The sequence below is a fragment of the Morone saxatilis genome, unplaced genomic scaffold (assembly GCF_004916995.1).
Source record: "Morone saxatilis isolate NCDOM2014 unplaced genomic scaffold, NCSU_SB_2.0 Contig12, whole genome shotgun sequence".
NCBI lineage: Eukaryota > Metazoa > Chordata > Actinopteri > Moronidae > Morone > Morone saxatilis.
This window is the reverse complement of record NW_023339674.1, coordinates 9,549,195-9,573,298: the sequence shown is the minus strand read 5'-3', so window position 1 is coordinate 9,573,298 and position 24,104 is coordinate 9,549,195. Positions and strand designations below refer to the sequence as shown.

General features: G+C 38.8%; 2 protein-coding genes across 2 annotated transcripts in view; one reads left to right on the top strand and one right to left on the bottom strand.

Moving 5' to 3' along the window:
• The window catches only part of crtc1b (CREB regulated transcription coactivator 1b), a 20,110-nt gene extending 11,494 nt beyond the window's left edge, over positions 1-8,616 (top strand). Inside the window, 3 exon segments of the mRNA XM_035653610.1 lie at positions 1,089-1,175; positions 1,272-1,446; positions 4,120-8,616. Coding sequence (XP_035509503.1) covers positions 1,089-1,175; positions 1,272-1,446; positions 4,120-4,331 — 474 coding nt within the window. The 3' untranslated portion in view covers positions 4,332-8,616.
• Positions 8,617-8,636: 20 nt separating this feature from the next.
• Positions 8,637-22,748, bottom strand: comp (cartilage oligomeric matrix protein). Its single transcript, XM_035654156.1, has 19 exons — positions 22,566-22,748; positions 20,024-20,097; positions 19,626-19,677; positions 19,214-19,362; positions 18,865-19,002; positions 17,746-17,823; positions 16,765-16,917; positions 16,145-16,249; positions 15,576-15,683; positions 15,309-15,468; positions 14,966-15,084; positions 14,378-14,430; positions 14,080-14,273; positions 13,805-13,983; positions 13,648-13,696; positions 12,115-12,311; positions 11,812-11,984; positions 11,448-11,587; positions 8,637-11,284 (listed from the first exon to the last, which is right to left on the bottom strand). The coding sequence occupies exons 1-19, from the start codon at positions 22,675-22,677 to the stop codon at positions 11,226-11,228; spliced, it is 2,292 nt and encodes a 763-aa protein (XP_035510049.1). The 5' UTR covers positions 22,678-22,748; the 3' UTR covers positions 8,637-11,225.
• Positions 22,749-24,104: the final 1,356 nt, after the last annotated feature.

Here is a 24,104-nt window from a genome sequence, read left to right as displayed (position 1 = left end):
TGTGTGTGTGTGTATATATATTTAATAGATTACAATTACACAGTTTCACTATCTAATAATACGACACTCTGTAGTCTCACTCAGTGTCTGTGATTTTGATCGGTTACACCACCATCCTATAATCTACGCTACCCAGTTACACCACTGAAAATGCATTTCACTGCAACTATGCGTAGAGATTTAGGGAGTTGTTCATTTAAAAAGTAACAGCCGCAGTAAAGCTGTAGCCTATTTTACACTGATGGTTGAATTCTACAATGAGTTACTAATTGGGAGGGGAGGGGGGTCCACACAGATCAATTAGGTTCTGTTAAACCACTAACACACACACACACCAATTATTGCTTCACTTCTGGTTTATAATGATTTATAATGATGATTTTTAAAACAAAACAAAGATGCGGGGGGCGTATTGGTGCTTCTAGTGATACAATTTAGTAGCGTTGTCTCCAGAAATGGTGGCAGTCTGAAGCCCTGGTACTGCTGAGTTCACTACCCTCTGCAGTTCAGTACAACAGTTGCTTTTTGAGATGATTTCTGTTCAGTTGAAGCTGTTGGAAGATTATTGCTGGAGTCAGTGTTTCTCAACATCGGAGGTGGGTGAGTTAAGTGTTACCATGACCACAAGTCAAAATGGATATACACGTATCAGAATAACACTCGGGTTGACAAATACCAGAATTTCCCTTTTTAACAAGTTGGCTTGTGTTTGTGTCGTAGTGAACAGGGCTGCACTGTCGTGTCTTGTCCACAGACAAACAACCACGATCATACTTTAAAATCTTTTGTGTGTAAGTTAAATTTAATTAAAAATATAACTTTTCCATCGTTCTAAAGTTGTTTTCTAAAGCTGCTCTTTTTGTCTCTGAACCGCCACAGCCCTACTCATGACAACCATTTGCTTTGGTCGCTGCTCAGTCCGACAGCTGTGTGACTTTGTGTTTTGCTTGTGTTATCTGTTCGCTGAAACGTCTGCTTGTGGGCCGGATAACTTGCCTTTCTGGCTTATTTTATTATTGCGTTTTAAGACTTTAGCTGCCTTGTTGACATTTGTTCTGAACTGTGTGGCTTGCTTCTCTTTCCTTCAGCACATCCCCGTGGTGGGCAGTATATTCGGTGACTCCTTTTATGATCAGCAGTTGGCGCTGAGGCAGACCAATGCCCTCTCTCACCAGGTGACACAGAACGCACTAACGTTGAGCAGAACTGTTTTCTTCAGATAGTCCCTGACTTTATTCTCGGTTACAATCTGAAACATTTTTCTTTTTAAGCTGGAGCAGTTCAACATGATCGAGAACCCCATCAGCTCCACCAGCCTTTACAACCAGTGCTCCACCCTCAACTACACACAGGCAGCCATGATGGGCCTCAGCGGGAGCAGCCTACAGGACTCGCAGCAACTCAGCTACAGTAACCACGGCAACATACCCAACATCATCCTAACAGGTAGTCACACCTCGAGACCAGCGGATGATACACTTTTACCCTGTTTTACTTATTTGCTTGTGGCAGGTACACATCAAGCTACGTTCCACATACCTTGGCTTCAGCTGCACCGTACACGTTGTTGGGGTTTGTATACGTTTTCACACAGATACTTACAGAGTTTAACTACTTTCTCAGGTTGAAATTAGCCTCTACCCTCTTCTTCTTCAAGCAGAAGCACAGAAGCAAAGCTATCTGTAATTTTCTCTTGTTGGTTTTATGTTCCGTGACTTAAAGCAAAAGTATCCTCTGTCTAAGTGTTGCAGTAGTTATACTAAATACATGTGTAGGAATGTATTTATAGTTGAGTGCAAGATTTGATTACAGTAACATTACACTTGAGATCTCTGAGTGCGTCGACGTTGCTACAAATACGTCCGATGGTGCAACAAACTCGAGCGGTCAGACGGTCACACAGGTTGAAAACAAAGCCCCAGAGTTTTTTTTTGGGAAGACAAATCAAAGTTAAACAGTAAAAGATACAGCTCAAACCTTTTAGTTGTAAACATCCATCACAGGTTACAGAAAGACTTCAGAGGGTTGAACCTACTCAGATTTAACTCAGGGTTGTCAAGGGAAGTCCAGGTTGATGAACTCTGATCGCCTACACTGGTGTTAAACAATACTACGACAGTGATTAGTTAGTTGAGTCAACTTAATCTGAGGTTGTGCGTGTTCACATAAAAACACTTTTAATAATGGCTTGTGCTCCATATTTGTCCCCAGAAGAATGCACAGTGATAATATCAGGATATGAGAAGTGGAAAAAAAAAAAGCTGACAAACTAATCTCACTGTAGTAGGTGCCAATAAGGACAAAGAGGTTTGTTGGCAGCGCATTCGTAAGTGAGTAAATTCAGTTATCTCAGGACACTTTTCCGATAGAGCAGGTCTAGACTGTACAAGATTAAAGCGGTAAATTAATGAAAGGAATACCTCAGAATTTGACCCGTTAAATAATTAACAGGGTTTAAAGCAAAAAAGTGATACTGAACAGTTATCCGGGAGGAAATATGTGTTGAATTTAATATCATATGAGTTTAAAACTGCTCTATGCTAAGAACCCTGAATTAAAATCTCCTCTTCATCCTCGCTCCTTCAGGCTGAAGGTCTATCTGTATGAGTGTAATGCTATTGTTAGAATAAGTGTACCCTCAGTCCCACCAATCACCCTCTGGATTCCTCTGTAATAAAGCATTATATATATATATATAGAGAGAGAGAGAGAGAGAGAGAGAACCAATAAAAAAGATAAAAAAGCCTCTTTGATCCTTCTGTCATTTAAATGTAAACATAACAAATGCGTTCTGGCCCTAGAAGCTGGCAGAGATACTGAATCCCCTCAGATGAGAATATCTTTCATAGAGATCGTCGTCGTGGTAAACTAGAGGACTCAGACGGTCTCTTAACAACCTCGCCCTCCGCAGTAAGCCTCTGAAAGTTACACCTGACGTCACAGTTCCTCCTGATGTTACCTGGATAAGCCAGTTACCTCGGAGTACAGCCCTCTGGTCCAACGTATTAACTGTTATTGTGCCCACTCATGGTTTCCTGTGCAGTCTCTATATTCCTGTTTGATTATCGATCCATCTGTGATTGATGCCCCACTGGATCTATTTTTAGTCGAAGTTGCTGTGTTCAGTTCACGTTGATAAGTGAAGAATCGATAGCTGGATGTTACAAAAAGAAAACTAAGTTGATAAAATGATAAAGACTTGTTGGTGACTCATCCTGCACTTGGGGCCGTGTACTTACTGTGTCCATGAAACGCTTTCTCACTTATGACCCTGAATAATGTACAAAAACACAACTTATTATTAACTTCATTTACCGATTTCCTCATTTTATATTTTCTGGTTCCCTCTGATGTCCTCTAACTGTTCAGCTTCAACTCTCTCGTGATTCTGATGGACAGAAAACTTAAACTACTTACTAAAGTAGCTCACTGTTAATTAACTGCTGCTAACTGTATCTGTTAGTCCGTTAGTAGAACCGGGCTCAGCAGCCGGACAGCACCAGGATCGATCAGCCTCAGAGGCCGACAGGGAACAACGTTACAGGTCGTTTCCTGATGGAGAGATTGCTAAGTAACAAACCTCTAACTGTCAGCCGTGCAGCTAACCGAACTGATTCAGCCTGGCAACAAAACCACCTTGGTGCTGTGTCAAACTGGCACCGTTGGTCTCGGAGATTGTGTTCCCACATCTGGCCGTGCTTGCTGCTGACGATAGCTCACAGCACTATTGGCTAATATAAAGCTCCCTGTTTTTACAGGACACACAAACAGCACTCTGCTTTCTGTTTCACAGGATTTAGTAATTCTTTAAACTGGAAATAATCTTGTTTTTAAGGAGATTTATTCTTTTTGATTGTGTGTATTAATAATTATTTGTATTTTTTTTTTTATTGCTATAAATTAAATAATATTGTAAAATAGCAGCTTGATAAAAATATTCTGGATAATGTTTCAAACTCAGTATACTATACGAGGAACTGTTTCCAGTTACAAAATGCAGAATACCTCTTTAAATTTAATCTGAAGCTGTGTAAACGTGTTCACATGATACTTGTCGACGCGGCCCCGTCTCTCTCAGATGTCAGTACCCACTTGTTTCTCTGATGTCACGTATCTCAGTCACAGGGGAGTCTCCGCCGAGCCTCTCCAAAGAGCTGACCAACTCTCTGGCGGGTGTTGGTGACGTCAGCTTCGACGCAGACTCTCAGTTTCCCCTGGATGAGCTGAAGATCGACCCGCTCACCCTGGACGGACTGCACATGCTCAATGACCCCGACATGGTGCTGGCAGACCCCGCCACCGAGGACACGTTCAGGATGGACAGGCTGTAACGTAAGAAGCTGACTGTGGCCGAGAACAAGAAGAGAAAAAAAAAACACACTTGTGAATGGAGAGAAACAAAGGGCAGGATGAACCCTCTCCCTCGTTGCATGGCCGTCCAGCTGTCCGACCTCGCCCTCGATTCCGTGAAGCCCTTTGAAACGATGCGCCACCAAAAGACAACAGGGAAAAAGACATCCAGTGGCTTGCAGGGGAATGGCCTCGCTGTCGTTTTGAATGAAATTGGTCGCTCAGCGCTTTTGCTAGCCTGCTGTGTTTACAGTGTACCATTACATGCCACATATATTCCAAAAACGCACATTTTACTTTTATTTAATTTTTTTTTTCTTTTCATATCCACTTTAATATTCATTTTGTTGATATTTGCTCGTAGCAGGAAGCTGCTAGGACATTGGGCTAAACCGTACCCGTTATAACGGCAGTGTTAAAAAACAAACAAAAAAATAATATATATATATATATATATATATTCACACACCACAGCCGGTTTTGCTTGTACCCTGCAATCAAATGAATCGGTTTTCCCATCATGCCGTAACGGCTTTCTATTTCACACTCAAAGCTTTATTTTTACAACCAAATGTTATTTTCATCATGTACTGTATGTTTTGATGCTTTATGTATTTATATGTTCTATTTATTTATTTAGTTAAAGATTTTATATTCCATTTCATAATTTAAATTTGATGCCAAAATGCTCTCTGTAGGCATAGTGTAAAATTGCACTGATGTAATTTGTGTCTATTTATTAATTACTAACATATTTATATATGTGTTTGTTAAGCTACTTGGTTAATGAAGGAGTGCGAAACCTCCCCATAGTTGCTCTTTGGTGTTCGATGTGCCATTCTCTGATGTAGGACGTGGTAGACGTTGCCATGCTGCAGCCCAACGGTCAAATCATAAATATTATAGTTTTTAGCACAGCTCCAGATAATGCTGCGTGCTCCAGAAATGGGTTGGTTTTACGCCACTTGAATTAACTTTTTCTGAGAAAATCATCAGGTATTTCTATTTAACTAGAAAGCAAGAAAACACGTCCAAATTAATTTTCTGCCAGTGAAAAGCCAATATATATATCCAGACTGAACTTCTTCTCAGCGAAGGAAGACGTCTGTTTTTAAACACTAAAAATCTTAAAATCTTTTTAAGTCGTCACTGTGAAATCACCTGATTTTGCCTTACATGAGTATTCTACTGTTCTACTTAAGTGTCTAATGTGACAACGTATTTTCGTAACTTACTGTAACATTTTCTTGTATTTGAGAGGAACTTAACTTTTGGTCAGTGATATTTGTGGTTATGTTGTGTAAGGTTTGACAAATCAATGTACTGTATTTTGTATCGGTACAGTTTATAGCCAAAATTGTTGATGTTTTTTAAAGTGGAGCTAAAAAACAAAACGAAAAAAAATATCAAAAGGAATAGGTTTGAAGTGAGAAGGAGTGCAATTATGGGGAGGCTTTTTGCTCCTTGACAGGGAAGCTCTAACAAAAACGCTAATGACTTTTGCCACAGAGGTCATCGATAAGAGGAAGTACCACAGAAAGAACATGGATTTTCATAAGATGCAAGCTCGTAATTTGTGAATATACGGATATTTTTTATGTGTTTACTACATTTAGTAAACTGGAGGGAGTACATTTGGGCATATAAAGGTTCTGCTTACACAGAAGAGAGAACACAAGTGTATTTATATATATATTAAGTATTGTATGCAATTTTCCGACAGCAGCTCGGCCCTGTTCCATTCAGTGTTACAAACAAACAAAAATGGTCACAACAAAAACAATCAGGGAAGTAGTAGAGTCTAAAATTGTTTACGCCACCTTTTTAACCGGAAAATGTTTACACAAGTTTCATCTGAAAATATATATATATATATATATATATATATCGATATCATCTCTAACTACATCCATGACACATCCTCTTTTGCCAAAATGTGTAGAACAAATTACGTCAAATCACTTCAGATTTCAATGTGCATTGGCCTTTTGTCAGAGTTTCCCTGAGAGGTGTGTGTGTAGGTCCGTGGGATCATGTTTGGTATATTGTAATGTTCATGTACAGACGTGCTAATCATTTACTCACCTGAAAGCGCTGTTGGGAAGACTTTCCAACCCCTACAACCCCCACCCCCCTCCTCCTCCAGAAAAGGAATCACGTTTGTTTAACTGCACACCTCTACAGTTGTACAATTTGTTTCAGTTGGAGTGTTTATTGTCTGCTTTAATTCTCCATCAAAGGTTTTGTTTGCCTTCAACAGATCGGTGATTCCTATGCAAATGACACAAAACAAAGAACGACCCTTAAAGGAAAAATCCACTGCTGATGTATTATTGTTTAACAGGAGTGAAGCTGGATTTATTCTTCTACATGGTGTTGTAATGGAGGCTTTGTACCACCAAATAAATAAAAAAAAGTAATGTACACATTAGAGCCACTGAGGTAAAGAAAGAGGTGTTAGTGGTCAGATTGTTGATAGTGAACACAGCTTTGAGTGATTTAAAGAAAGGCTCAATATTCTCCTTTTCAATAACACTAGAAGAAAGCTATTGTGATCTATCGGAGTCATTTACAGTACACATCACAGTCCTCACAGCCGGTATTATTACTCTGTAAAAGCAAATATTAAAAGATAATGTAATTAAGAGTAAACTTTATTCCTATAATCTTTTGCTTCACATTAAAAAAACATCAGAAAATCATCACAAAACCAACATGAAACATCTTAAAGCATGAAAGAGACATTTGACTATACGGCTGTTTTTTAAGATGAAGCTTTACATCATTGCTCTGTATTAGAAAATGAAAGAAAAATGTACACTTGACTAGTTTATACGTATATATAACGAGTGCAGGACGTCCAGCGAGCGTTGCGGTGGTGCTATGACAATCAACGAGTGAAACTGTACAAATAAAATATACATATATATATCTATCTATTTCCACTTCAGCTAAACATCTCAACGGAAAAGCATAAATCCAGCTTTCTATTTGAAATGATGTAACATTTATTTTCTTTGTGAACCCTGTCAGATATTCTACTTCCTCAATTCCTCTCTTCCTGCGTGACTGTTGTCTAGAAAAGAAACCTTTTTCTCTCTAACCCTAAAGGAAACCGACGCCAAAACTAGCTCACTGTTGATGTTTTAGATCGATGAAACATTTTACTGTACTCGCTTTAAATATCTGGACAGTTGTCGTGGGCCATAGGAGAAAGAAAAATAAACCACTACAAAAAAAAAGGCCTAGAAATGACACTTTACCAGAAGCTGTTTTTATTTATATTAAGTTGGATTTTTCCTTTAAGTCACTGAAATAAATGTATATTTATTCCTAAAAAGATAATCCATGTGTTTTTAGCCAAACGTCACTGTCTCATTGCCCGCAGTGACTTTGAGCTTTCTTGTCACTTTCCTTCCTGTCATCCTGCTGAATACTCGTCCTTCGCACTGACCTTGTACATATACGCTATAGCTGAAACAAAATGCATGACTAAACCGACAGTCAAAACCTCTAAACGAAGGCCTTCTATAGCTCTGCAGGTTTGATTTGTGTAACATAACGCTACCACAAAGTCTAAAAGGGATGCATGTATGGGTTTCTCCTGTGCAACAGTTGACTCAGTTTCCTGTTAAGTGACTCTGTTACCTCCATCTCTGTATAATGCTACTTCACGAATGATAAGAGAATGTATTTTCTGTCGCAGTTTCCTAGTTGTTGGTTTTTTGCCAAATTACCTGAAGTTTTGGAGATTTTGGTCCCATCACAGTCGGACCAGACTCTTCTCTCTCTCTCTCTTTCTCTCTCTGTCTCTCTCTGCTCTGCAGTCGTCACTCTTTTCTCCTCTGGGGGAATCAGACTGTTGCTTGTTTTTCGCTCTCTTTTCTTCCTACTGTAGCATCTCACCGCGTACGAGTGTAAACAGTCGATTCTCGTGCTGAAAGAAACCCCCCCCACCCAAGTCGATCCGGCCCCCTCGCCTCCATCAGCACAACCTCTTGGCTTTTATTGAGAAAACTGAAGCAGGTTCTGTCTTGAAAGAGATTGCAGATCGGCACGTGCATCGTTTGCATAATGTGGACTTGAGTCCTTTGAAGCTTCTGCGTTACGCAGTCAACTGCATGACATGATAGACATTCTTATCCCATGTTATTTACAGTTTGATCTAGCTATACTGGAGTGTGTTTTAAGACATCAGATACGGTTGTTTTATGTTGTTGTTGCCTATCATGTCAGGTTTTGGACTGAGTAAAGTGTAACTCTGTGTGTTTTTTTTTTTCTTTCTGTTCTTGTGCAATGTTTAGTTCACTAGTTGCTTCGCACTTTATTTGTGACTTCCTAGCTTTTGAGCAGGGACTGTTCTGCCCGATGTGAATGCTGACTGTTTCACTCCAGATGTAAACTCCGGAGATATTTTCATGTCAAAGAAAAGATGAATTCTCTATTTTCCTTTGTAAACTATATTTTGGCTTGTCTTGTTTTTTTATCTGTGAATATTTTAGGGGATGCAAAACTAGAAAGGGCTTACTCCAGTGCAGCTTGTGCTCTCGTGTTGGAAGGGAACGGCACTCCGAATGTATTTCTTTGTTGGTTATTTCCCCCACACACACACACACACACACACATGAAAATCTCATCACGTTTGAGGGAGTCACAGTTCTCGCAGATTGGCCTTAGTAGTTAGTTGCAACCTCAATAATACTCAAGTGACGCAGTCTGCATCATTACTTTGACTACACATGCTGCCACTCCCAGAGTACTGTACGGTGCTGCAACACAGTCTCACTTCATGAAATTAGCTGGAACTCTAAAATGCAGGTTTCATTGTTTTGGACGTGAGGAATCTCTCCAGTACAACATGCTTTATTTTTCAAATGTTTCCGGCTGCTAAAAACATCTACCTGCAGGCAAAAAAGTAAAGAAACATTTGAGATGTCGCCTGTTGTAGTGGAGAAGAGTTGTTCACGCTGGTCTGCACTTCTGGTGCGCTTTCTCCAAGTTAGAAGTCAAAGAATAATGTTCCAACATACGTGATAAAGGTATTAAGATGCCTTTTTTAATTTGTCACATGTTTTCTTACAAGGTTAGCTAACAGCAACACTAACACAGGTAAAGATTTGACCTCAAGTTAGGCAGCTAATATACACCTTTGATTAAAGTGAAGGAAATGCAGTTATTAGGGTAAAAAACGTAAACTTTGTTCAGCAGGGTTTGAGGTTGTGTCTTTGCCAGATGCTTTCTTGGTGGGAAAACATTAACGTCTCACGTGTAGAACATGAATTTTGCATTTTGAGTCACTAATTTCTCAAACATTTGCTCAGTCTTGAGGCTAAACACTGAAACATGGAAAGCAAACTTTTTCCAAACAAGATAAACAAATCACCTCAAAATATATTTTCTACATCTTGTAAACTATTTTGTTTTAACTCATCTGCTTGTCTTTAGTCTGAGACACTACTTACTTGCATTACTTGTTAGCACAGTCATTTATGTTGCTGTTAAAAAGCAATGAAAGCTAAATCTTGTCCCAAACTGAACAAGCAGACGAGTGAACAGGAGTCCTGTGTTTAAAGGTGTATCCTCTGTCCCAGGATCAAAGGAAAGAGTTGCTGCTCGGTCTTTACTGCTTGTTTCCAGAGTGTTTTAGGTCATAAATTAAAATCTCCCTTTAATAACACAGGGTTTTCTAAATGACTCTACAGCTCTCTCTGGAAAAAAACAGTTCAAGTTCCACTTAAAGCTTATAGTGAGAATAGCATTATATCACTGTTGTCCTGTAAGTCGTAGTAAAAGATCTGTAGCTATTTATTTGTTGCCATGTGATTCTCCTTATGTGACCATTTGTTTATAAGATGAAAGAAAAATGTCAATTAAATTGAATGTGGAAGACAGATTTTTCTCTGCACATAGTCTTGATTTGCAGAATATGCTGATTAAAAAACTGTCCGATGTCATTTTACAACATCCACAGCGTGTTGCTGTGGACATGCATGGTGTTTCAATCCTGTTGTATATTGTCTTTGCTATCGTTTCTATTTTGTAATCTGTATTTCCAAATGCAAAATTTAAAAGATTATTTTGGATATGTGCATGCTTGTGAAATGTTCAGAATGTTGATTTCCACTAAAAGCTGTTGAGTTTGAAAAAAGTCACGTCTGTTACTTAAAATCAAATGTTTGACCTTGTTTGCAGTGTAGCTACTGTACGATAGGGCTTCACTATTAATACGTTTCGTATATAGAATGATTTTCTAGATATTTAAAGATGCTTTACATGACAAAAATATATTATTCTCAGTCTCTGGTTGTTTTTTTGGGGAAAGTTTAGAAGAATTAGATTTAGAAATTAGATAATTTTCCTGCACTTGAGCCCATTAATAAGAAACATTTCTTCATTGCTGATAAGCTAATATTCTATTATTATTGGTGAGACACTAGAATGAGTATTTTTTAATACGCACAGTCCTCTATATGAACATATAGTAAATGGTCACGTCACACCAGCAGAGTTTAAATTCATCCAGATAGTGCACATCATTTACCAAAATCCACATTTATTCATTAGTAACAGTTAAATCTTTGCAATAGTTCTTCTTTCAAAAGTATAAATTGAAATGTAAATATACAGTAGACAATATAGCTAAATTATTTTTTGGCACAATTACACAGTTTGCATCATATTATTATTATTATTATTATTTATATTATTATATACGTTTTTACTGCTTTGGAGTTTCCTCTTCTGTCGCAGTCGATCAGTTTTTATGTTAAACGTGGGGAGATTTCAGCATTTTCATAAATGTTTGCAATGTGATGATTTTATTTCTGAGCCTAGTTGTGCGTTGGAAAGTGTTCCCTAGAATTCCCTTTGGCTTGTCAGACCGCCAGCCGGACCTGCTGGGCTCTGTAGGTGTCAAAGTCCTCGGGAAGAGTGTCTGGAGAGAGAGAAACAACAGACATCAGACAACAAAATACATATGTAGGCTTAACTAAAATCTTCTTTTATTTAGTAATTAGAAGAGATTAATAATAGCGTTAAGTCTGAAAACAAATTGTTTGTGGCCACAGTCCTGTCTCTCAAACGGAAACCTGACTCACCGTTGCAGCGATAACGCAGGTTGGCCCAGATGATGTTCTCCTGGGAGAAGCAGAAGACTCCTAGACGACCTCCTCTCATTGTGGTGTCGATGATGACGCCTGTGTCCGCCACCATCTGAGGACCCTCGTAGAAACGAACTCTGCACACCAACAGAGAGCAGGTAGGTTAACAACACACAGCAAAGGATGGATTCATGATCCGTAGGTTTGTTCATAAGACAGGTTAGAAGCAGTAGGAGTGAGTATTTCTCCTCTTTTGGTGGAGCTTTTAGCAGTTTCTACAACCCTCCAGTCTTTGTGCTAAGCTAGGCTAAACATGACAAGAACTCACAGAGAGGAAATTGACCTCTAACTCGGTCAGTACCTGATGTAGCCATCAGCAGGTCGGTGTTGGAGGAACCAGCGGTAAGAAGTCTTGTCCTTCCAGCCAACATTGCGAGCATCTTTCCACAGGAGTTTGACCTGGTCACTCGTGTCGCCGGTGTGCCACAGGGCGTTCCTCAGGTTTTCACCTGGACCCGTGTTCGACTTGACAGCCTTTTTAAAAACCACAAATGACAAGAAGTCTGGCAGGGTGTCCACTCTGGTAACCCAAAGCTTGTTCTTATTAATGGCTTAGGAGGACCAGCTAACAATCTTAAATGTGAATATATAATTTTTAGACTACCTTCAGTTGGATGCCTGGTTCTGCCACGGCTCTGAACGGGTTTGCCTGCCAGTAGATCTGTTCCACCTGCTTCCACATCACCACGTAGAAACTGGAGCTGTCCTGGTACCCGAAGATGAATCCTGCGTAGTCGTCGTCCGTTACCGTGTTTACATGAAACGTCCCTTCAAAATCCACACCACTGAAAGCAGTGTAACCTGGTGGAGACATTGTTGCACACGGGTGTCACTGGATGTCTTAAAGGACCAAGAAGTGCTGTTTTAAAGTACAATGTTGAATTCATTTTAAGTGGAACAGGTTAGAAAAAGGCCTTAGATGGAGAGCCAGAACACCCATCCTCCCTATCAAATAAACATTTCCTGTTTGTGAAGAAAACTTTAAAGCTGGAAAAAAGATGTACCCATAATAATCTTAACTTTGTCCTGCAATTATAACAAACCATGTGTACTTTGCTTCTAATTTATTACAAACATAGAATAACCTCTAGTAATTGTCAGCATTTAAGACTCAGATACATCTGGCTAATAACCAGTTGCCTGCATAAGATGCTACAGCATTTAGTTACAAATCCCAAAGTTTCAAGGACCCATTTAAAACAGATACACTCATGATACTGTAAAGCACTTTAAGATTTTCATTTAAATAGCCAGACGTTTTGAAGAATACACATATTTGCTTGCTGAGCTATGAATAAATATGCTACTGCCAGCTGGCTTAGTTAAGCATAAAAACTGGACATGGAGAAACAGCTAGCAAACATCTTAATTTAGCTTTAGAGGTGCTGGCAGGCAGATTTTGTTACTTTTGGAAAGAATCAGGTACAAGAATTTCACTAGTGATGTTTCGACCAACTACAGGTTGTCCTCAGGTAAATACCCACAGGAAGATCATCATAATCATCTAATCACATTCATGTTTGTCTAGAGATTCTTGTTACAAGGAAAATCAAACACATGAATGTAAACTGACATACAAATATATTTCAAAGAAGAAGCACAAACTTCCAATCAATATTTTTGCTGTACATATCTCTCGTTTCCTTCCTGTGGGTATCTGTCTGAGGAAGACCTGCAGTTGGTTGAAATGTTGCTAACAACATTAAAGGGAGTTCCAGTGTCCAAGTACTCTCTGGATTGCAGTTTTATAGATTGTTTTGTATCCTGCTATTTTCCCACTGAGGTTTTGTGGATGTGAACACGAGTGCTCTATAACTTAGTGGCGTCAATCTTCTCATGTAACTCTCAGCAACAGAGATAATGGAAAAGCACTGAAGGTCCAGTGTGTAACATTTAGAAAGATCTATTTGCAGAAATCAAATATAATATTCATAGGTATGTTTTCATACACAAATAATCACCTGAAAATAAGAATCATTGTGTTTTTATTAACTTAGAATGAGCTGTGGGTGACGAATGTGATGGTTAGGCAAGGAGGTTGTGATCTGCAACTGCAGCGCTAGATGCCACTAAATCTTACATGCTGGTCCTTTAAATGTCTAACTATTCCTTTAAAACAGCATATTGATGCTCTTACCAACAGCCAAGCCAGGATCACTGTTCATAGTCTGGACAATCTCTCTTCCCTGCACAAACAAAACAATGAATTTAAGAGAAATGTAATCTGATTGATTGATCGATTGATTGTAGTATTGTGGGACAAAGACAGAACAGGAACAAACAAGTCACTTAACCTGGTTCAGCACCACCCAGTTGGGGTCGATCTGTGCGTCTCCCTCCGGATCTAAAACGACGGTCTGGTACTCCCTGAAGTCGGTTAGGGTGACCTCAGCGTTTTCTGGACAAACATCGATGGTGTCGATGATCGTGTCGTTGTCGAAATCCCTCTCGCATACATTACCCACGCCATCACCTGAGAAGATTAGGAGTCGTAAAGAGTCGTTAAGAACAAAACTTGTAAGAGAAATTAAAATAATTTCTACTGAAGTCATTCAGGGGTACAACCCACCGTTAGAGTCCTCCTGCAGAGGGTTGGGGATCAGACGGCAGTTATCAGGACCAGGTGGTAGCAAGTCTGGGATGCCGTCGTTATCATCGTCATCATCGCACTCGTCTCCCTTGCCGTCCTTGTCGGTGTCCAGCTGGGAACTGTTGATGACGGCTGGACAGTTGTCCCGAGAGTCTTGGTGACCATCACCATCACTGGACAAGAGAGACTTTTACTGGCACAAGCACATTACACTAACTTGTTACACAGATGGTTAAGAATAAATATATGTGATGTGATCTATGAGGTCACACAGTACCTGTCCTTGTTGGTGTCGCAGGGGTCTCCAATCAAGTCGTTGTCCACATCCGTCTGAGAAAGATACATTTTTTGAATATGAAACTTGGAGTGCATGACTTCTGCATCACTGCAGCAAGGTGATGAGCTGAACCATTATAGGTTGGCAAAAAAGTCTTTCTATTGTTAAGTTGATTTTTAAGCTTTTTCGTGCACTTTAGCCCCTGAAAAAGGTATTAATTTTTATTTATTTATCCAAGGGATTTTCATCCTTTTTTACAATGTAAGTATCTGTGTTTTGGTGGGGCTCAGTTGGAAAGTTTCAATTTGTGAATGACTGAATGCCTATATTCAAATTTCAAATTTGATAAAACCACAACCACACATTCCAGATGAAGCAGATTAGTTGAGTGTTTGACTGTTACTCCACAATTATACCTTTTTTTCTCAAACCTTAACTTTAATTGTTGTATATTTAGTCATGAATCACTGGTCGGAAGAGTTAAACCTGTACAGTATGAGCTCACCAGACTTAAAAATTACTCTTGAGTTACATTTTTTATACATGTTGAAGACTCGTCTGTAACCAGAAGAAAAGGAGCGTTCTGACCTGGTCAGGGTTTGGAACATAAGGACAGCTGTCGCAGGCGTCTCCCACTTTGTCTCCATCACGATCTTTCTGGTCAGCGTTGGGAACCCTTTGGCAGTTATCCAGGTGATTGGGGATTCCTGATAATAAAATGGGCCTCAGTGAATGTTTAAGTAACTTATCGTACCCATCTGCCTTCCTCTTAAAGCGCCAACTGAACATAATTCATATTACAGGCCTCTCTTATGTTAGTGTTTACAAATATTGGTCCAAATTCCTCAAAATTTCAGCTACTGTTCATAACTCAAAACATCAATACTAACTGTATTATCACTGTAAAAAAAAAAACATGTAGAATACTAACCGTCCCCATCAATGTCTTCATCACACTCATCACCATATTTGTCCACATCCGTGTCTTTTTGGTCGTTGTTTTTGACGGCACGGCAGTTGTCGCAGGCGTCGCCAAAGTCGTCCTCATCGATGTTCCTCTGGTCCACATTGGGCACCAACACACAGTTATCCTGTAGAGAAGCAGTTTTAGTCTCTGTAAGGACAGTGAGATGAGAACCCCAGATACACAGGCTATTCATTTATTTTTATATCACATCACTGTCTTTTAGGTATGAACCTGTGTGTTAGGGATCCCATCCCCATCTGCATCGTCATCACAGGCATCTCCAATCCCATCACCATCGGCATCTTCTTGACCAGAGTTGGGCACAGTGAGACAGTTATCCTGAAAAGAAAAAACACTCCCAGTTAAAACAGACTACAAGAGGGAAAACTAAAATCAGATCCTTTCAGTGAACAGTGTTTGATATATAGTATAGTTGATATATAACTAAACTAAAAGTTTTTGCTTTGAATTTTGGTGTCTTATGATGGTCAGATTGTTCTTTCTAATGCAATTTAAACCCCAAACTACAGCCTTAAAAAACCTTGAAGTCAGTACCTTTCTGACAAAGTGTGAGCAAAATGTAACTTTATAAGGTACAATTTCTCACCATGTATCACAAAATACAGCATATATTTAAAAAAAAAACTATATAAGATATATTTTTTTCTTTGCAGATGACTAAATCATTTATGTTATCATTTATGCTTATGATGCTTGTGTCTTTTCGTCACAATTTTTCAAAATTGTATATATATATATACAGTATATTTAATTTATATATGAATCTAAAGGAGACTCACCTTGTTACAGTTACTCTCAGGACAGTCCAGTTTCGCATCGGGGAAACCATCAATGTCAATGTCAGGCCCGCAGAGATAGCCGTTGCCAGCCCATCCGACTCCACACTATGAGGATAGATAATGTTTTATGTACTGTACAGACTATTTTATTTGGCCCTGTTGTGTACTGCATATAGTATCAGCTGATGGTAAGTGCTTAAACAGACCTTTGATTTCACAATATCTGGCACACATACTCAGAGTTGTATACTTCAAAGAGTTGGGTCAAAAATATTTAAACGGCTTTGTCATATGTTTAGCAGCTTTGACAGACTCTGTAAATTCTATATTTAAAGCTGTGCTTTAATGCCTTGCTATCTAATTTAGAAGGACTTAAAAAATGTGTGTCTAAAGCTGTTTATGTTGAGATTTTTATGTGAAAGTAGCCTATGCATATCAGAAATTGGGGCTGTAACACATAAATACTACACCATCTCAACCTATCATTAGCACAAATTAATTTACATTGTCTTAAGTCCCTGTTAGAATAGAATAACTCAGCACAGAGAAGCTACTGAAGCCCCCTTTCTTTTTGAGAATTTGAAACCCAGAACATGAACTAGACAGCTTAATTTATTCACCTGACACTCGATTATACCCTCTCGGTGGACGATGCACTCAGCGCTGGCGTGGCAGGGGTTGGGTTGGCCATTCCCACAGGCTCTCTCCGGCTTACAGCCACGTCGCTGATCTCCAACATAGCCCGCCAAACATGCACCACACCTGAATGAGCCCTAATGACACACAGAGTAAACAGACCCATCATATCTCTAATAAGGGCGAGCATCAGTCTATGTTCCTACGTATGTATTGCTGTGATAGAACTTCCAAAGACTGTACTGCGCAGCATAAGGGAGAAACTGTGCATCATCTTGGATTTTACTTGGGTTATACAGACTGACATTACAGGACTATCCGTTAAAGCCTGTGTTTTTGTTTGCTGCATTTTCAAAACATGATCTCTGGTGCAAAATGTTTTCTTTTTAGATTGCAGCAGCAACAATTCAGCAGACATTCATCAAATAATCTGGTGTGGCTCAAAATTGGTAACACACAGCGTGACATGCAATTAACGTGCAAGATCGCTGTTATTGCAGTGTAAAGGGACTTTCAAGGGCACAGAAGTTATTATTCTAAAATTTAGTTTAACATTAGCAAAAGTACAGAAAAGTCATAAAAATGGGGAACTAAAAACAGAGTTAACAACAACAGCTATCAACTTTTCATTTATAAGAGGATTATTGGGTTATTTCTTCTTTGAAAGGTTACATAGTGTCGCTTTAATTCATGTTTCTGTTACTTTACAGCTGCCTTTGCCTTTCACACCAATGAGTTTGTATATTTAATCTCATTTTTTTCCATTGAGGAGCTTAACAACCACTAAATGCCTGAAATGGTTGCGTCCCTCAGATAGCACTTCAGTAACATGATGTGATCCTGCAAAACTTTAAAACTCCAAATGCACTGAAGTCAGTTTTTATGGGCTACAGGGTACTCTATAGCAGCAGATTTCCTGCAAAGGTGACAGTCAGTAATTTATCTTAAGTAGTGTTTATACTCACAGGAGTGTTCATGCAGACTGAGTTCACCACACAGCCCCCATTGTTGAGGCCTTCACACTCATTGATGTCTTTGCACACCTTGATAGGACAAACAGACAGAAAAAAATTAAGTGTAGCAGAGTGAAGACAGTCCTGTATTGAGGATTAGGGCAGTGCAGACCAGTGCACACTGTTTGACATACTGTATGTACAGAGGAGAGTGAGGAGGTGTTGCTGAGGAATGTAGAAAGGAGGTGGTGAGAAGCAAAGACAAACATGATGAGGTGCTGAGAGGAGACTTTCTTCTCCCCCGGGTTTTATCAAAAACAATCTCAAATAGAGATGATATTTGTCTTGAATTCTTTCCTTAATTCAGACTTGATACGTTTTAGAGGTTCTAAGGTTTAATGTTACTTTATTTGGACCCATAGGTAGATTTGGTTTGCTGTACAAGACAAGGCATTACTCTTGACAAAAATATAAAAACAACGAACAACTTAGACAAGAGACAAACATAATAAAAACAGGATAAAGATAAAATATAAAAGTGTCCAGGCTCTCAAAATCAGAGAGAGACCAATAAAAACCACTAGAATAAATAAGGTAAAAGCAAGAAAAACTCTGTGATGTGTTACTACAACTTGTTAATCTGAATGATAGCTGCAGGAACAGCTATTTTTATACTGCTTTGATCTACATCTTGGGACTATAAACCTCTGTTCAGAAGGAAGAAGCTGAAATTCACTGTGCAAAGGGTGGGAATCGTCATTTAATTATTGAGCTGGTTGTCCGCTGTAACTGTCTGGTGTACAGGGATAAGCTGTGACTCACCAGTCAGCCTACTAGACCATATAACAATTTGACTGACGGAGTTTCTGTTCTTTAGAGAAAGGATTCCAAACACAGAAGAAAAGGATAAAATTGATTCAATAAACACACGATAATACAAGGTCCTCATGGTTTAGTCAGAGTGGAAATAGGACAGTTTCCTTAGACAGAACTAACGCTGAGCAGTTACTGTAGGAGACTATAAGACCTAATTCCACTACTAAACACAAGTCTTTCGATTTTGTAATATATAAAAATTATTGTAATTTAAATGTGTTATAGAGTCCTAGTTCATTATTCACAGACACTGACCTGTTTGTTGGCGGTGGCGTAGGCGAGGCCGACGCCCTGGACCTGGGGGCCAGTGTATCCAGCAGGACAGGAACCACAGCGGAAACCTGGGGAGGTGTTTATACAGCGCACACCCATGTGACACGGCATCACAGTACACTGTTGACAACAGAGATACAGAAACACACATTAAGACGTTCATCAAGAATAACACATTTTTCTTTTAGGTCAACATATGGGAGTTTACTAATGACAATCTAATTAGTTTTGATATTAAAGATCCTGTATACCCACTCAGGCTGATTTTTTAAGTTTAAACTAAAATCATTTTACTAGTATCCCCTCCGTAGTGACATATATGTCTGCGTACCTCATCCACATCAGTGCAGTGGGTACCGTTGCCCTCCATGCCTTCAGGACAGTGTCCACACTTTATACCCTGAGGTGTGACCGTACATTTCACCCCTGGGTGGCAGGGGTTGGGCACACAGGATGGACGAGGCTGCATTCCTCCCATCCCTGAGGAGAGAGAGAAGATCAACCATTATTGTTCCATTGTTTTTCAGTATTATTGTTTATATCTTAAAAGTCTGAAACTAGGCAAGACATAGAGTCATAAACATAAATCATTGAAGGAGCTGTTCAAAAACAGTGTTGAAAGGTATAAAAATTAGCTGTCACCATCAGTGTAAAACCTAAACTTCAAATTCAAAATATATGTAAATAGAACAATGTGTGTATTGTAGTACAAAATCGCTGGTCAGGGTTTCTGTTCAACTCACCACACGCTTCACACTCCATTACGGTGTTCTTCAGAAAAACTATCTCTTTTATCTGGAAAATAGAATCAAATGATGAAGTTTTATTATTAAACTGAATCTAATGAACCATTTTAATACATGGAGACTTGTTCACCCTGTTCATTTTTGAGGACTGAGGAGCTTTTAGAAGTAGAGCCCTCTGGTGTAAAGTGTAAATATAAAGGAGTTTATTTAAAATCCTCAAAATCTAAATGCATTGGAGAATAATTTATTTTAATTTTATCTGCAAACATAGACACAAAGATACTATAAGCAGCCCAGTCTGTGTGCACACATACGTATGTTTAGATACACAAAATGTAGCTAACCAGCTTTATGAACAGATACGTATTAGTCATTGCTCACTCTCTTTTTTTTACCTGTTGTTTCAGAAGCTCTTTAATCTCAGCCAGTGCGAGGTTCGTCATTTTAATCTGACTAATAATTTCTCCATCTGAAAATAAAAAATAAGGAAAACAGTACAATAATATCAAGAGATAGACAACACAACCACAGGTATACTAATACATTGTTAAATATGGGTACAATATGACTTGGGATGTAATCTTAAAGGGTTAAAAGGGCATTTTTCATTTCATCTGGACTTTAAGTCAGATCTTTAAGCACAGTGTATAAATACTTTGTAGCTGTAGTAGGTAGAAGTATTAGCATCAAAATATACTTAAAATACAAAAAGTAAATGGCCAAATCAGAACAATGTACATTACTTTATTGTATTAAACTTTAATGTTGCATCCGGTAAAAGTATTTTTAGTATATATACTGCTGGATATCTTGTGAATTTCCCCCGGGGACCAGAAATATATTTTTTCTTTATACTTTGTATTATTAATCTGATCATGTAACTATAGGTATCAAATAAATATAGTGCAATAAAAAGTACAATATTTTGCTGTGAACTGTAGTGGAGTAGAAGTATCAATGGTAGAAAATAGAAATAGTAAAGTACAAGTACACACACACAAAACAAACTGGTATAAAGTTTTGTCTTTTCATTGAGCTCATCAGTCTTCCTGTTGCTCCAGAAGCTCACTGGGAGGCAAATATGGACATCATGCATTGAGGGGGGAGGAGGGGAGAACACAAATGTCCCCCTGTACAACATGATCCACTGCCTGTCAAATACCAAAGTCTAATACCTGACGTTCCTCAGCCACCGCAGGCCATTTGTATCCACAGCCCACGCATTCACTGGAGCACAGAGAGGTTCTGATTGCAGCTGCAGAATGATTTTCCAGATATGGAATGATACAAGATTTTATGGAAGAAAAGCTTGTGTGCTTACAGTAACTAAAGTCTGCCGGCGACTTTGAGTTTCTACAGTGTAAAATAGTAAGTGCTGATCTGGACTTTTGATGCTGATTGTCAGTCAGTCAGTCAGTCAGTTTACTGACTTTATGGCTTTTCTCTAACTGTGCTAACTGTCACATTATATTTATACACAAATAAACACTTCAATGGTTTTACAAAAGTATGAAATCACTTCTTATTTACTATAGTCCACTGTATTTACTGTCCACCATTTTATTTCAGTGTTCAAAGAGTGTGTACATTAATGCAATGTGTCACATTTAATAGATGTGTAAATTAAGAGTTCTTTGACACTACAGCTGTGAGAGAAGACACAGCAACCTTTAGGGAGTAGTGAGTTAACCTGACTCTTAAAGCAGCAACAATGAACTTTCATTTTTTTGTTGTTTCTGGTGGCGCCTGCAGACAAACTGGCAGCGTTTCTATCGTTGCGTTTCAGGAATCAAGAATCTTCTTGTTGATGGTCTTGTGTGCTTATGTGGGTCACATAGAGGCTTCATAACCAGTTAGAAACTCCTTGTAGGTTTAAGTAGCTCACTTTTAATTTGTTCATGAGAATATCGGTGACTTGTTCTGAAGCCTGCTTGGCTTAAAAGGAAGTGGTGTTGACTTAGTTCAAGTTAGTAAAGTTCACTTTAAATCTGCAATAACAGATTTTGTGGCAGCAGAAACAAGTTATGAACAATTACGTATCAGAGAGGGAAACATCTGTCTCTTTAGCTGCTAACTGCTCCCCTGCTCACCAGCCTGTCTCTAACTGTCTGCCTGTTGTCTGGTGCTGATCAGGTGAAACCCGCACTATGAGAGCGGTGAGAGGGAACCAACTGGACTAGATACTCTGGGATACTCAGGTGTGGTCAAATCCTGAAGCAACACTCCGCTTGTACTAATTGACCAATCATCCCCCCCACCGACCACCCCTTCCCCCAGAGGAGTCGTACGAGGGCAGAAATCTCCTGAGCATGAAGCGCAGGAAATGTGGTCTTCGCATTAGCAGCAACTCTGTTTACTGAATGGATTCCACAGCAGAAACAAGAGATACTGGAAATAAATCACTCTCACTGCTAATAGGAAGGTAAATGAGATGTTGTTTTTCTACAACAGAAAGCTCACAGTGATTGTTTTTCCTCATTGTGTGCAAGTGCAGTTGGGTTCTCTGAAAAGCTTTGCACAGAAAACCTAAACACCTCTGAGCTCTTGAACTCCTAAACAAGTCAAATACATTATGAGATACTGATGAAAAATTAACGAAATTAAACGCATTTTCTTAACAAAACTATAATTATTATTATTTTCTTAGGCATCTTTGACATTTTGCTTTTGCTGCTTCTCAATTTTAACAATTTCTGCACTATAATTTTGGATTGAATAGTCAATTTACATACATTCACAATGTTAAATAATTCATATAAATAGTTTATACAAAAGCCTGAATGTATTTTGGTTGTTCTTAATTGTTTTTAGTACTTATTTGCTACTGATGTGCCGTGCACTTTAATTTGAACAGCACTTTGGTCAACTCTAATTGTTTTAGATCAGTCAAGTTTCATCCTCTTGTTTCCCAAAGCAAAAATAATCCAAAATACTCACCTCTCTGTCCTGCTGCAGCGTGTCTTCCTATGCAGAGCGCACAGGTCATCACCAGAAACCACAACATGGTTGAATCTGTGCTGCAGATGCTGTTCAGGTACAGCAGCTTCATCTCTCCTCTCTCTTCTGCCTTTAGCTCTCTCTTCTCTTCTGCTCCTCCTGCAAACCTAGTTCCAGCAGTCCTTTCTCCCCTTGCTTTTGGTCTTTATACCCCATCCTCACACCCACCCTCCACCTCCCCCTCACTGGCTTACATTCCCGTCCTTTCCCCTAAAACTCCTCTGCAAACCAAAATTTGGGGAAGTCCAGCAAATGGAAGTAGGAGTTTTATTGCACAATACTTAACACAACCTCATATAATACATCAGCTTCTGTGTTTTAATTTTGGGCCCTAATTTTACCACGTTGGTTGTTAATACTTTTAAACTAAAAAACTATTATCTGGTCTATATTTGACTAAAATGTCTGAATGTACTTATTTTATTGTTTGTCCAATGAAAAAGTAAACTAATAGTTGTTTTTTTTACTTTTTCATAGTAATCTTCGTCTTCTGCTGTCTCCATACACACTCAAGTTTTTAATTATTAGTAAATGAACATTTTGAGAAGTAAAGCATGATGTTTATAAACAACATTTGTTTAAACACATTTGTTTTACGTACTGCATTACACAGTAACCATTATTTCTACGAGCCGATCAGTAGCCACATTTCCTGATTATCAGTAAAACTGGGGTTAAAAAATGTTTACAAAGATACTACGTTTCCTTTTTATTAGCTTCTGACATCTGAATGAAGTATCACAGAAAGAAACACAACTCACTTTTTACATAAAATCAGAAAATAGGCTTCAGATCCAGTGCGGATTTTACAATAAACCCGTTTACGAGTTTATGATTACAACTCTGTGTGTGTGTGTGTATGTGTGTCTGTCAGTAATGGGATCGACAGATGTCGGTTACATTCCTGGCAGTGAAGGTTTTTCGTCCAAATCACCTTGATAAGCTCTCACCACCTCCACTCTCTTCGTCCCCGCCTGCACGCTGCCTTGCCCAAAGGGGCAGGGAAGTCTCACTCCGGGCCTTCACTGGAAAAACAAACATAGCAGCTCGTTTCTGTCGTCATGCTGGAGAGCTGTTTTATTCTGACGTGGAAGAACTTTTCAACATCTCTGAGATCTTTCTTCTCCCCTTTACACTGCAGGGAGAAAGACATTAATTTAATCCTAACTTGTTAAATAATATCTGGTTAATCAAATCCTGAACAGGTTTCCCATTCAGTCCCTTTTGAGGTTGTTAAAATGATCTTATTCCACACTGTCTGACTGTATCATATATGTTTTTATCAGCTTATTCCAGCTTTGGTGTCTAAGCTTTATGATGTTTATATTCAAATCAAAGACTGATGTGTTTTTTTAGCTACACATTTTAAACAAAAGGAAATATTTTTAATGTTTTTTGCACAATTTTAGACTATTTTTAGATCTGCTATATTACATTAGAATTTAAAATAAAGTAAGTTTGTTTTTGAACCCACCTGGC